The sequence below is a fragment of the Schistocerca cancellata genome, chromosome 3 (assembly GCF_023864275.1).
Source record: "Schistocerca cancellata isolate TAMUIC-IGC-003103 chromosome 3, iqSchCanc2.1, whole genome shotgun sequence".
Taxonomy (NCBI): Eukaryota; Metazoa; Arthropoda; class Insecta; order Orthoptera; family Acrididae; genus Schistocerca; species Schistocerca cancellata.
The window spans coordinates 824,455,584-824,469,353 of record NC_064628.1 but is presented as its reverse complement, the minus strand read 5'-3'; the positions used below and the strand labels follow the sequence as shown (position 1 = coordinate 824,469,353).

Sequence of the window (13,770 nt, the reverse complement as noted above, 5' to 3'; positions counted from 1 at the left end):
ACGCAATAATTTACATAAGCTACCGAATGCATTCTTTTCCTGTCAGCAGATAGGACTCTTGTCGCAAATTGGCGATTAGAGCCCTCTGATTGTTGACATAGAAGGAGTACAATATTTAAATTTATTTTTCTTTATCGACTGTTTACAGGAGCAAAGTATTTAAATGACCAACTGACCGTCCATCGAATCGCTCCGACACTATCAGTACATTTGTTCCCAACCCGTAGCGTAGATAATATATTAACAACAACAGTAACAACGGGCGCAATTCACATTCAGTAGCGTATCCAATGAAACAGCAATCATACTTACAAATTCAAGATGGCGGTATGATACCATATTTACGTTGATAAGCCAAAGTATTGTGACCATTGCCCACCGCGTCGTTGTATGCCGCCTTTTGGAGTTGGAGGCACGTGACGCAATAAAGAAAGTATGAAAGTGGTTCTGACACGGACGGGGGATAGCCCTAGCAAAGATATGGGCTGCAAATGGGAAAATCCATTAGAATAAGCGATTTCGACAAATTGGAGGTTATTATTACCCACAGCCTGTGAACAAGTATCTCGAAAGCGGCGAAGCTAGTCGAATGGTTACTTGATACCGTCGCGAGCATCTACGTGAAGATGTAGAAGGACAGTGAAACTATAACTAGGCGTTAAGCGGTTGGACGTCTACGACTCTTCGCAGAACTTGGGGTGGACGCTTGTCTGCTTTGTAAAGTGGAATGGATGGTGATCTGTGGCATCGCTGCCCAATAGAGCACAGTGCTGGTGCATGCACAAGTGTTTCGGAGCACACCGTTCATCGTACATTGGTGAACATGGAACTCGGCAGCAGACCACCCCTACGTGTTCACAAGCTGATCCAACGACATCGTCAGTTACGATTATAGTGGGCACGGGACTACAGAGATCTTACCCTCCATCAATGGAAACGTGTCGGCTCTTCGGGTGAACCGCATTTTCGCTACACTAGGTCGATGGTCGTTTCCACTAACGTCTCCATCTACATCTACATCGATACTCTGCAAATCACATTTGAGTGCCTGGCAGAGTGTTCGTCGAACCACCTTCACAATTCTCTATTATTCCAATCTCATATAGCGCGCGGAAAGAACGAACACGTGTATCTTTCGGTACGAGCTCAGGTTTCCCTTATTTTATCGTAGTAATCGTTTCTCTCTGTGTAGGTCGGTGTCAATAAAGTACAGGGTTATTACAAATGATTGAAGCGATTTCACAGCTCTACAATAACTTTATTATTTGAGATATTTTCAAAATGCTTTGCACACACGTACAATAACTCAAAAAGTTTTTTTAGGCATTCACAAATGTTCCATATGTGCCCCTTTAGTGATTCGGCAGACATCAAGCCGATAATCTAGTTCCTCCCACACTCGGCGCAGCATGTCCCCATCAATGAGTTCGAAAGCATCGTTGATGCGAGCTCGCAGTTCTGGCACGTTTCTTGGTAGAGGATGTTTAAACACTGAATCTTTCACATAACCCCACAGAAAGAGATCGCATGGGGTTAAGTCGGGAGAGCGTGGAGGCCATGACATGAATTGCTGATCGTGATCTCCACCACGACCGATCCATCGGTTTTCCAATCTCCTGTTTAAGAAATGCCGAACATCACGATGGAAGTGTGGTGGAGCACCATCCTGTTGAAAGATGAAGTCGGCGCTGTCGGTCTCCAGTTGTGGCATGAGCCAATTTTCCGCGGGCTACGCGTGAAACTTGCCCGCACGCGTTCAACCGTTTCTTCGCTCACTGCAGGTCGACCCGTTGATTTCCCCTTACAGAGGCATCCAGAAGCTTTAAACTGCGCATACCATCGCCGAATGGAGTTAGCAGTTATGGATCTTCGTTGAACTTCGTCCTGAAGTGTCGTTGCACTGTTATGACTGACTGATGTGAGTGCATTTCAAGCACGACATACGCTTTCTCGGCTCCTGTCGCCATTTTGTCTCACTGCGCTCTCGAGCGCTCTGGCGGCAGAAACCTGAAGTGCGGCTTCAGCCGAACAAAACTTTATGAGTTTTTCTACGTATCTGTAGTGTGTCGTGACCATATGTCAATGAATTGAGCTACAGTGAATTTATGAAATCGCTTCAATCATTTGTAATAGCCCTGTATTTTCGCATTCGGAGGAGAAAGCTGGTGATTGGAATTTCGTGAGAAGATTCTGTCGCAACGAAAAACGCCCTTCTTATTTCGCGATAATACAAAACGCGTTGCCCTTCTTTGAACTTTTTCGATGTACTCCGTCAGTCCTATCTGGTAAGGATCCCACACCGCGCAGCAGTATTCTGAAAGAGGACGGACAAGCGTAGTGTTGGTAGTCTCCTTAGTAGGTCTGTTACATTTTCTAAGTGTCCTGCCAATAAATCGCAGTCTCTGTTTAACCTTCCCCACAACATTTTCTATGTGTTCTATCCAATTTAAGTAGTTCGTAATTGTAATACTTAGGTACTTAGTTGAATTTACGGGTTTTAGATTAGACTGATTTATGGTGTAACCGAAGTTTAACGAATTCCTTTTAGTACTCATGTGGATGACCTCACGCTTTTCGTTATTTAGGGTCAACTGCCAATTTTCGCACCATTGAGATGTCTTTTCTAAATCGATTTGCAATTTGATTTGATCTTGTTATGACTTTATTAATCGATAAACGACAGCGTTATCTGCAAACAACCTAAGACGGGTGCTCAGATTGTCTCCCAAATCGTTTATATAGATAAGGAACAGTAAAGGGCGTATAACACTACCTTGGGGAACGCCAGAAACCATTTCTGCTTTACTCGATGACTTTCCGTCAATTACTACGATCTGTGACCTCTCTGACAGGAAATCACAAATCCAGTCACATAACTGAGACGATATTCCATAAGTACGCAATTTCACTACAAGCCGCTTGTGTGGTACAGTGTCAAAAGCCTTCCGGAAATTCAGAAATACGGAATCGATCAGAAATCGCTTGTCAATAGCACTCAACACTTCATGTGAATAAAGAGCTAGTTGTGGTTCACAGGAACGATGTTTTCTACACCCATGTTGACTGTTTGTCAACAGACGATTTTCTTCGAGGTAATTCATGATGTTTGAACACAATATATGTTCCAAAATCCAGCGGCATATCGACGTTAACGATATGGACCTGTAATTTAGTGGATTACCCGTACTACCTTTCTTGAATATTGGTGTGACCTGTGCGACTTTCCAGTCTTTGGGTACGGATCTTTCGTCGAGCGAACGGTTGTACATTTATTGGTAAGTGTGGAGGTAATGTATCAGCATACTCCGAAAGGAACCTAATTGGTATACGGTCTGGACCAGAAGTGATTTCATTTGCTTCACTACTCAGAGGATATTTACTTCTACGTTACCCATGTAACTTAACTGCGTCTCGAAACGTGCAGCGTGCATAGGACTTAAGCTGATGGGAGCAGTATTAGGCTGTGGGAGACATTCTCCTACACTTGCATGGGACCTGAGTTAGTAATCGAAGACATGCCGACAGCTGCGAACCACGTGCGTCCCTTCATGCTTGACGTCTTCCCCTGTGGCGATGTCATCTTCGAGCAGTGTAACTGTCCTTGTCTCGGAGCCCGAACCGTGCTGCCGTAGTTTGAGGAGCATTGGAAAGAACTCACGGATGTCTCCGCGGGCAAATTCGCCTGATAAATTCTGTGGAACCCAGCTGAAACCCTATCAGGTGCCATCACTTCGTACGTAAATCAGCGTTATTTACGCGCATTACATGACCCGTGCGTACACATCTAATGCCACATACCCCCAGAAACCTACCAACAAACTGTCGGATCCCTGATACGTAGAATCAGTGATGTGTTTCGTTCCAAAGAGGGACAAATAAGGTAGCAAACAGGTGATCATGATCTTATGGCTCATCAGTGTATATTATGTGTTACTGAAAATAAAATCTACAGAAATCGTCCAATCTGCTGTCATTCAGTTACACCCACGTACATTGCAAGTAAGCCGTTATGCTCATATATATTTCAGACACCTTTGTATTTAGAATTTAATTTTTAATTAAAATTCTTCATTACTGTCATTAGTTATGTGCACGTCTTGTCACAGTGTACACAATCACTCAATTTTTATAGGCAAGTATTAGGTCAGGTTGTTCAAAAATATTATCTGTGACTAACATTTTAGCCCATACGTCAACAGTGGATAGTCTTAAAAATCAATGTCCACTATTAAAGATCATTGGGAGTGTGCCTCGCACCGAACGAATAAAAATTAAGTCATACTTTTTAGCAGGTGTTACTGAAGTAACAATTAATAAATGAATTAAAATGATCGCATGGCATTGTTAGCCGGAAGGGTCCATTCGGGGGAGTTCGGCCGTCTTGTTGCAAATCCTTTTTAGGTGACGCCACATCGGCGACTTGCGAGTCAATGATGATGTAGGGCACACAACACCCAGTCCCCTGCCGGGAATCGAACCCGGGCCCCCTACGTGGTAGGCGGTAACGCTACCGCTACGCTACAGAGGTGAACAATTAATACAATCTTACTGCTCAAATTCGTCTGCTTATGAACTCTTTCTGAACTTTTACAGAACACTGCACTAGCAATAACAAGAATCGTGTGGTTAACGCACGATGGAGGTGCAACACGTTTTAATCACATTGTTGGAAATAAATTGGTTCAGATCTAACACACCATGTATGGTAAAATCAGTCCAATGGCCTGCATTTTCGCCGACCTCACACTTCAAGTTTCTTAGCCCTGGAAGCACATAAACGAACTAAATTCCCTTACGGCTCTTCAAATGCAGAGTTACGGTAGTTCTTGTACAAAGTGATGGCATTCTGCAGTAATCATACACGCTGTGCTACCAGTCTTCAGTCACGTTCTGTATGACTTCAAGCGATACATTGAAAATTATATTGTTGAAGGTACTTTCAGTCTACATTACACATCTCTTTTCGCCACAAAAATGCAACTAATGTAATTACAGCAATCAGGACAGGGCGTGAAGATGGTCCCTTCGAGTTCAAGCAATCCGCCAGAAATACTTCTAATTAGTTACTACACTTCCAAGGTCCACGGCCAGTTACGTTACAGGAGAATGGGAACGTAAGGGAAGCACTAAGTGAATGCTTTAGTAGCTCAAGACAATCAAGTAATAGAGGTATATGAACTATAAAATAACTAGTGTACAAACGAATAGACAATCACATTATGAAAAGATCCGTGACGGACTATTCCGTCGAGGGACAATCGATGTGCTCAACACGATCAAGATCTAGCTCATAAATCACCAATCACAAGAAACAATGGGAGACATTACTTAGTGTCGTTAAAAAGCGCCGTCATTGACTCAGTGGGCTGAAGAAGAAGATTGTGTGGAGTGGTCTTGTTCTCAGATGGGCTTGTGTGATTCACGTAATTCGTGGAAATCAATACATAATTCAGTGCGCTGTGGCGAGGGTGGTATATGAGGTTGTTGGTGTGATGTATGGTGCAGTTTTCACAGATGCAGTACTGGCCATTTCATTTGGTTGACAACTAAACAAACGCAAATTCTTATTATTAGTTCTGCTCTCTGACAACAATGTGCTGCCCGCAATGGGGCGAGTGGGGGGGGGGGGGTGGCGGGGGCGGGGAACAGTCTTGAAACGGAGACACTATGAATTTGCATGACAGTACCCCTGTTCACAAAGCAAAGATCTTACACGAAAACAATTAATTATTTCATAAATACAGCTACTACTATTCAGGAATAGTAGAAAGACATTCCGCTGTGAGTTTGTAGGGAATCATTGAAAAGATAAGCCTGAAACTTAAAAGCTACAGTAGTATCGCCGGCCGGTGTGGCTGAGCGGTTCTAGGCGCTTCAGTCTGGAACCGCGCGACCGCTAAGGTCGCAGGTTCGAATCCTGCCTCGGGCATGGATGTGTGTGATGTCCTTAGGTTAGTTAGGTTTAAGTAGTTCTAAGTTCTAGGGGACTGATGACCTCAGATGTTAAGTCCCATAGTGCTCAGAGCCATTTGAACCATTTTTGAACAGTAGTATCAAAAATAGGTTCTGTACACTAGACTGGGAGCTACAGGCGTGACGTCGCTGAATGGAAAAAAGAGAATGTCCGTACACGTTCGACAAATCGAGTAGATAAGTGTGAAAAATTTCCATGAGGCCAGACACTGTTTTGGAGAAAAGTTAGTATGCAGACAAGCTACTATATGAACACAAAAGTAAGACAAATGTTAAGATTCCTTGTTATCCAACAACTTTAAGTGGAGCTCGTTCCATTTCTTTAAACCTAATCGACTGAAATGATCATTAAAAGATTCGGAATGCCACAACGTGAAATGTGTGCTTGCGTAACTTCCAATCGACAAAAAAACGTTTCATGTTCTTCAGGTATCTGCTTTCAGGAGGACTGGTGCATTGTGCTTCAGTTGGAAAGAAAGTGGGTACAGTAATGGTACTTAACTGCGATCAACACAAATACTTTCAATGCACTACGAGATATATTGCTGGTACCCCATTAAGCACTCATCTATCACTGCGAAGTTTTACAGAATTTTCAAACGAGGGACCAGAACATTTCAGAATGCTTAACTGGTTCAGTAAATATCGCTGAATGGTGCTAATGTAGACCATCTCGGAGTGAAACGATCCATTTTCGAACCTGGCGGCGAAATATATTTTCGCCACAAGAATTCGTAGGCAAAAAGAGGATTAGCAGACTGTGCGCGAGTGTTGTGGCATCAGCCCCAAATCTCTGCAGGGAGTCTCGTATAGTGAGGGGATACCACGCTTTTGATCCGATAGCAAGCTGCAGCCCCCTTTACTGCTATTTGAAATGAGTGAGATCTTTTCCAGCGTTGGGTTTCACCATCTCCCCTCTCTCTCGAAGATAAACAACGCAAACATAACACGTCGCAGATGCTTTCGACACATTCATCTTATCTCTTAAAAAAAAGCGACGCCAGAGAGACAAATCCCATAATTTGGTGGGAGCTGGGATACAAAAAGCGATAAAGAAGAGATTTGTGTCTTTACCGGATGAATTTACCTCATCTCCCAGCAAACGGTTCTTTAGAAACTCAGTTCAGTTCTTGAGTCTGTACATATATCAGTTACAATTACCATTTCTTACCATTTGGAAAACGAATTTGGTGTCCTAGCAACATCTGATATGTTCCATACTGCTATTCGTTAAATTGCCACTCAGATTTACGCCATTCTACATTCACGCGAATCCTACAAACAGCGCACTCACGTTAATACAACTAGAAAAATAAAATAAAAAAGTTAGTATTTGCTGAAAAGTTGTAAATAAATTGATAACCAAATAGATGAATAGCTGACCATCATAAAAAATCTCTCCACCCCGTCCGTCATTTTTAAGTACGTCTCGTTTTGTGCCGATTCAATTTAAAACGTTTCTAGGAAATGCGTTAAACACCAAGAAAGTTGACCTGTTGACTACAGCATGAGACAAGCGCAAAATGAATTCTCCGAATTTCATTACATAATAGTATTTCACAAACGAAAGTGTCTGAAGTACAACAAATTGTAGAGACTGCAACATCAGGTTGTTCATTCTTAGATACCAAGGTACGTAAAACTGTAGTTCTTTCGTTGGCCACAAAGCCAAATCTTCTGTTCAACCCTATCATGTAAACAAATATGTGGTGTGTTTCTGTTCATTTGTCAACACAAAAATTTCATTTACGTTTGGTATGACATCGGCAACTGATCATTCTGTCCAATGATTCCATCAGCCTTTTTCTCATGTAATAACAAGAGTTTGGACTAGAATGGTTCTTTTTCTCTAGTGATAATTATCTGGTATTACTTATAATACTTTTATCTCTCTAAAACGGGATACGTTCTACTATCTTATTTTGAAACTGCCACCTTGTTACAATCTCTGATAACCAGCGGTTAACATTACTTGAATTACTTCTATTTTTTACTCGAGTTCCATTAGTTTGTTATTATGATCATATCTAACAATGTCTACAACTTTATATTCTTCTTTTCTCGTTCTCATTGAACTTTGCCATACTCACAGCTTTTACTGGGGCTTAGCCCGCGCACATTTTTCCGCTTTAGTCGCCTGATAGATGAAAATTACTGCCTGCTCTTTATGTGTTAAATCTAGAATACAGTTAAAAAATGTCAGTTGATAACTTGTAAACTTTCTCACAGACAAATTATTTCCATGCAGTACATTGACACAATACGTGCGTTTAAATAAACTGTATTGTAATTGGCGCATTCCAAGAAAATTTGCAACTATTTCTAACATAATTTGAAAATACCTCATGTGCCACACAATAATAATAAAGACGAAAGTTTTGTTGCTGGCAACTGGCGTCTTAATGGCTACAAAGCAGTACGAAATTACAAATAATGCACCACACCTTATTATAAACTGAAACAAACGCCCTTTCTTCTTACGCGTGAAATAATGTTTTACATTCTCTTGGCTTCAGCGGGATACGTTACCATTACATTCAATTTCGCAAGTACTTCTTTATGAGTACGTTGCAGGTTATGTCATTTGATTTGTATGTTTTAGCTCTGTTCACGACTATTTTACGGTTATTCATATCTAATAATACTGAAGTTTGGAAGACTAAATTATTGTAACAGTTTCGCAATCTTCGCAGTGAAATTATGACGAACAAACACGTTATGACGTGAAGATGCATGTAGTTTTTTCACCGCTTAGAGACCTAGTGTCGAGCCAGAGTCGAACGGTTAACAGCTTTTACAATAGTGTTCGTCCACATACAAGAACTTATTATAGTATCATGTAGTTCAGATGGGGCAGTATTTTCTTAGTTAAAACTCATATAGATCGAATTCCCTGTTTCCAGCAAAGACATTATGAGTGTTATTCCTTCGTACTAAAGCATATTTTGGAACTTTCAGGAAGTTTAACTTTCTCTCACAATCTGGGAATCAAGTCCCAGTAAAGATAGGCTCGTTACTAGCCGTGGCGACGTCAAGTTTGAGTAGTATCGACTACTTTACCTAAGTATGTACACATATCTGGGATGCACATGTCTCTATGGGGCAGTAATGCTCTAGTAGCACATTAAATTAACTTCAGTTACCGAACTCCAGCAAAATTTTTCTGAACATTTCAAGTGACTGTCATTTTTTCCCATCTCATGCTGCATATTGTCAAACTGCAACCTTCATATTACAAAACTCATCTGAAAAAAAAGAAAGTAAATACGGTACATCTTTTTCCATTTAACGAAAATATGACCCCGATTCCCTTCAAGGCTTCCGAACGTTGAACCTTTGTATAATCATAACTATTATTGATACCAAAATAGAATATAAAATTATAGCTCATCAACAATTACAAATCAAAATCACAGTTAACACCTTCTCTTCTCATAAGAAGCAAAACAAATGTCTTCACATTACCAGTTCTAAGCCAAAAATACTGAAACATGCTAGTGATAACACGATATATTCGCATGCCTTATTAGAGATCGTGTACCATGAGTCGTACTACCGCCAAAGAAATGAATTAAATTAAGAAACTGGTGATCTCCCATGTAAGCCAACTAAACCAATGTACGTCATATAACGGTTTTACTGATGTTCTAAGGCACAGAGTACGTAATCGTATAAGCGTGTTTACCTACATGTTACGAGTGCCTCACTGCTTTTACCAGTTAGTGTTAAACAAAAGTACATCTGAATAATGTTAAATGTTCATACGAAGAGCTTTAGGAAAGGATCTTAAATCACAAATTCTCTCAACAACCACCTAAATTAAAATTTCATTTTAAATTGTGTGTTCAAAAAATAAAAAAATAAAATTAAAAAACAACGCTATATAGAATTACTGTGTTTATACCTGTTCATCTGGAAATCAGTACATCGACTGTGTAGTTGGTATTTTCATTATAAAATAAAATCATTACTTCATCTGTAGTTTAAGTACTGTAATTCCGGTTACGGTTAAATAAGAATTAATATACTTTACCAAAAACATTGAGGGTTGTAAAAAAAAGTTTGCAATATCGTCGTTTCATATTATCTCAACACTTACCTGCAACACATTCGTTTGAAAGAAGTACATGCTCTGCAAATCTGCCATTGTCTCTTACAAGCTTCTGCTAGTACATGCCACTCTCAGATATTAGTAAACTTTTCCACCTCTCGTTCTTCTTTAGACAATAATATCGACGTATTCTACTACACAAAAGCTTACATAAGTTTTAAGCAGCGAGCTTTCAAAACTGTTCGACATTGCGCCATTACCTTTCAGACCTATTTTCTTGATGCAGCGCTACGCTTCTATCACACTAACTTCTTTGACCAATGACTACCAACAACAAATATATATCGATGCTCTTTCGATGCACTGCAGAATTATTAACGTAATTACTTTGTAGATATGTTTAATATAGCATTACAATTGTCCCAAAAACAGTTTTAGACCGTTTCAGTTTATATCTCGTTATTCGCACTTGCAGTCGCACAGACGTTATCATCGGTGACCACCCGTAGTTCACCCTGTTTCTTAATAGATGTCACTTGCCTCATTACTACAGTGTGAGTCTGTTTCCTCTTGATAAAAAGAGAAGGAACAACCAGGACGCTTAAACTAACTAAAGTTGTTGTTTCCATAACAGTATATGTCCGAGAAGGATTAGTTGTGAATTACACGTCGTAGCGTGCAATATCCGGCATCAGTTGGGCATAGAATCCAGTGCCTACGTTGCAACTGATACTGGGTAAATTAAAAATTTTTGTCATCTTATAAACATCGACGCCTGTCTAAGCCATCAAGCATACACTGAAGACTGCTTTAGTGATTGCCAGACACGAGATGTCGGTAGGAAACTTACTCGTCTCATGTCGCTCGAACAGTCCATGAAAGTCTACTGTAAAAAGTGAATGTTTATGTTACCACGCCCTCTGTGTTTCTTCTTTATTAGTAAATTCGTATGAAACATTTTTGCCCAGTGATTAACGTGCTTGGCATCACAGTCAAGGAGCATTTCTTTTGTCGGTTTGCGGGTTTCTACCATTGAGGTTAAAAAAAAGAAGGGAGGTGGCACTACAGACTTCCGCTGTACGTTGTTTTGAAGACAGAGTGGGCGCCATTTCAAGTAGCCCAAAACATTATCAGATTAATGTTTACTTGTGCTTCTTATTTATTATTTCTGTCGTGCGCGCTCAACAACAGTTTTAAATACTAAAAATTAAAATTACGTAGCTTGCATGAATAACATAGTGTCAAGAAGGCAATTTCGAACTTTTCTTGTTCTTGAATGCGCATTTGCTCTAGTAATACGCCACAGCCACGGGAAAGAGTCACCGCAATGAACTCTGAGGCACCAATGCGGTGATCCTAACGTTTTGGGCTGCTGAAGGTGGCGGACATCGGCTTCAAGTTTGTAACGTAATGCCGCCACCCTTCTTTTCTTACCTCTGTGGTTTCTACCGTAGAGTTTGTATATCTATGGAATGAGCATAGTCTACAACTCATGTTTTCAACACCAAACCGGGCCAGTCACGTGATTCAGGGACGACACTGCCTGTCTTCGATTTTTGGTATTAGCGAAACTTGAAAATTACTCGTATTCGTCTTGTTTTATATACATTTCTGCACGTCTGAGTTTTAATAACAATTATGGTGCAGTATTGTCGTTTTCACGGATGCAAGGAGAAATATGTGAGAGGAGTATCGGTTACTTTTCGTAGGTATATACAACAGTATAATTGTTAACGTATTACTGGTATGAGGCCTTTACATGTTGAAAACTGTAGAGACGCTGTGTTAAAATGTCTTGTATTGTAGAAGTAATTTCTGCAATTTGGTCATGTGTTTACAAGACAAGTGCTAGATATATTTACAAGTATGTTTGAGTAATATGTCAGTCAGTTTATACATACTGATTTTATGTTCATATGCAGATAAAATCTATACACAATAGTCTGATTAATTGCTTCCAGTTTATGCACGTTTTCAAAACCGTTCCGTGCATACAAGTTCATGAAACGGTTTTCTATACACGGTCATTGTTACGCAATTAATTAAAATAATTTCGACAATATGAATCAGTGTAACAAAAATCTAAAAAAAATATATTTTTGGCTGCCACTTCTTTAATTACTCCAAAATTCAAGCATTGATCTTCTATTTTTTATTTTCGTGTGAGTAGTGTATGGTTTTACTTTTCTGATGACATGGCGAAAAAATATCAGAGATGTTTTATTTGTCCACAAATAGCAGAAGGCTAAATAAAGAAAAACTGAAAATAATAAAGGACAAGCATGTGGTGCAAATCGATTGCCGTATTTAGTGCAATAGATCCGTAGTTCCAAATGCGTAGTTTTTTCCTTACACTTCGGCACCGTCTAAAGCGCCATTGTAACGTTATTAATTAGAATAGTGATTCTACAATATGAATAAATGTAACAGAAAGCGTAAAAAGGTATTGTTGGCTGTCACTTTTTATCCTGTTACCGAAAAACGTAAATAACGTGTAAACTGAGCGTGGATACTGGAGGGAGAAAACACAGTACCATTGGTCTTCTCATCTTTAAGCCAAATACAGTTTCCGGTATCAAACTGTTAAGCTACATGTATACAAAGTGTCACGGTACTTGTAACGCTGTAGCAGCGAAGTAATAACACTCCAAATGCGCTTAGCGCCATGCTAGTTCAAATTCGCCTTCCCAAAGCCATGTCGTTTGAGCTGCAGGGAAGTTACGGAGAGAATTCTCGTTTTACGCATTCAAATACGCACTCCATAGATTTTATAAAGTTTCTACCAATGAGCTCAATACCTTCGGCTCACTGGTTTCTATCCACTGCTGAATCTCTCTGCTTGAAATCTTGAACAAAGCTATGAATAAGCACTACCGTCGTGACTACGTTTCTCCAGAGTCTTGAAAGTTTTCTCTTGTACAGTTACTTAGAATGGATTTTATCATGTGACGAATAAAAATTCAGGTGATGTACCGTCATTCTATTATCGATAATCTATCATTAAAATTTGTAAATGACATAAATTTTACGTTGTTGTGTTTAAAGGGAAAGTACCTGATAGTGTATTATGTCAATGTTTCGTTTCAGAGACGGTGCGAACAGATTCGAAAAGGAGCCAGACTGGTCAGCATCGCCAGAGGATTAAGAGGAAGCCCAGAGTGCTCTTCTCGCAGGTCAGTACACCAAGACATGTTGGCTCATTTACACAAATACAGTAAGAAATACGTATAGGACATAGTATGAAATGAGCGAAGAACACAGTTTACCTTAGGCAAGACAACAAAAATAATACATTTATTATAGCTATTTGCTGAACGAAATGAACTCAGAACGCAGTAAGAAATGCGTACAGAACTCCAGTTTATCTTCAACGAGACAACAAACGGAAGATACAGAAATGAAAGTAGTCGTTAAGTATCTTTGTTATGTTGCAGGCCAAATTGTTTCTCTGCTCTTGATTGTAGTTGTCACACTTTAATTTGGTACCATGCAATATTTTGGAATACCGCTGCCGTGCAAAAAATTTCGATTCGCCAAGGCTTTTTTTTACCTTCTATTATGTCGAAAGCTATTTGAAATCGTCTTTTCTTTATTCCTGTACTTCTTAAGTTGTTAACATCGGAGAATAGATTTAAGTGTCAGGACGTCGTTTCTGAAAGTATTTGTATGGAGTGTAGCCATGTAAGGAAGTGAAACGTGGACGATAAATAGTGTGGACAAGAAGAGAATAGAAGCTTTCGAAATGT

The 13,770-nt window shown here is 39.9% G+C and overlaps 1 protein-coding gene across 1 annotated transcript in view; it reads left to right on the top strand.

Moving 5' to 3' along the window:
• The window catches only part of LOC126176594 (homeobox protein Nkx-2.5-like), a 122,603-nt gene that overhangs the window by 65,661 nt on the left and 43,172 nt on the right, over positions 1 to 13,770 (top strand). Inside the window, exon 4 of the mRNA XM_049923754.1 lies at positions 13,112 to 13,197. Within this exon, the coding sequence (XP_049779711.1) occupies positions 13,112 to 13,197 (86 nt within the window). The remainder of the gene's footprint in view (positions 1 to 13,111; positions 13,198 to 13,770) is intronic.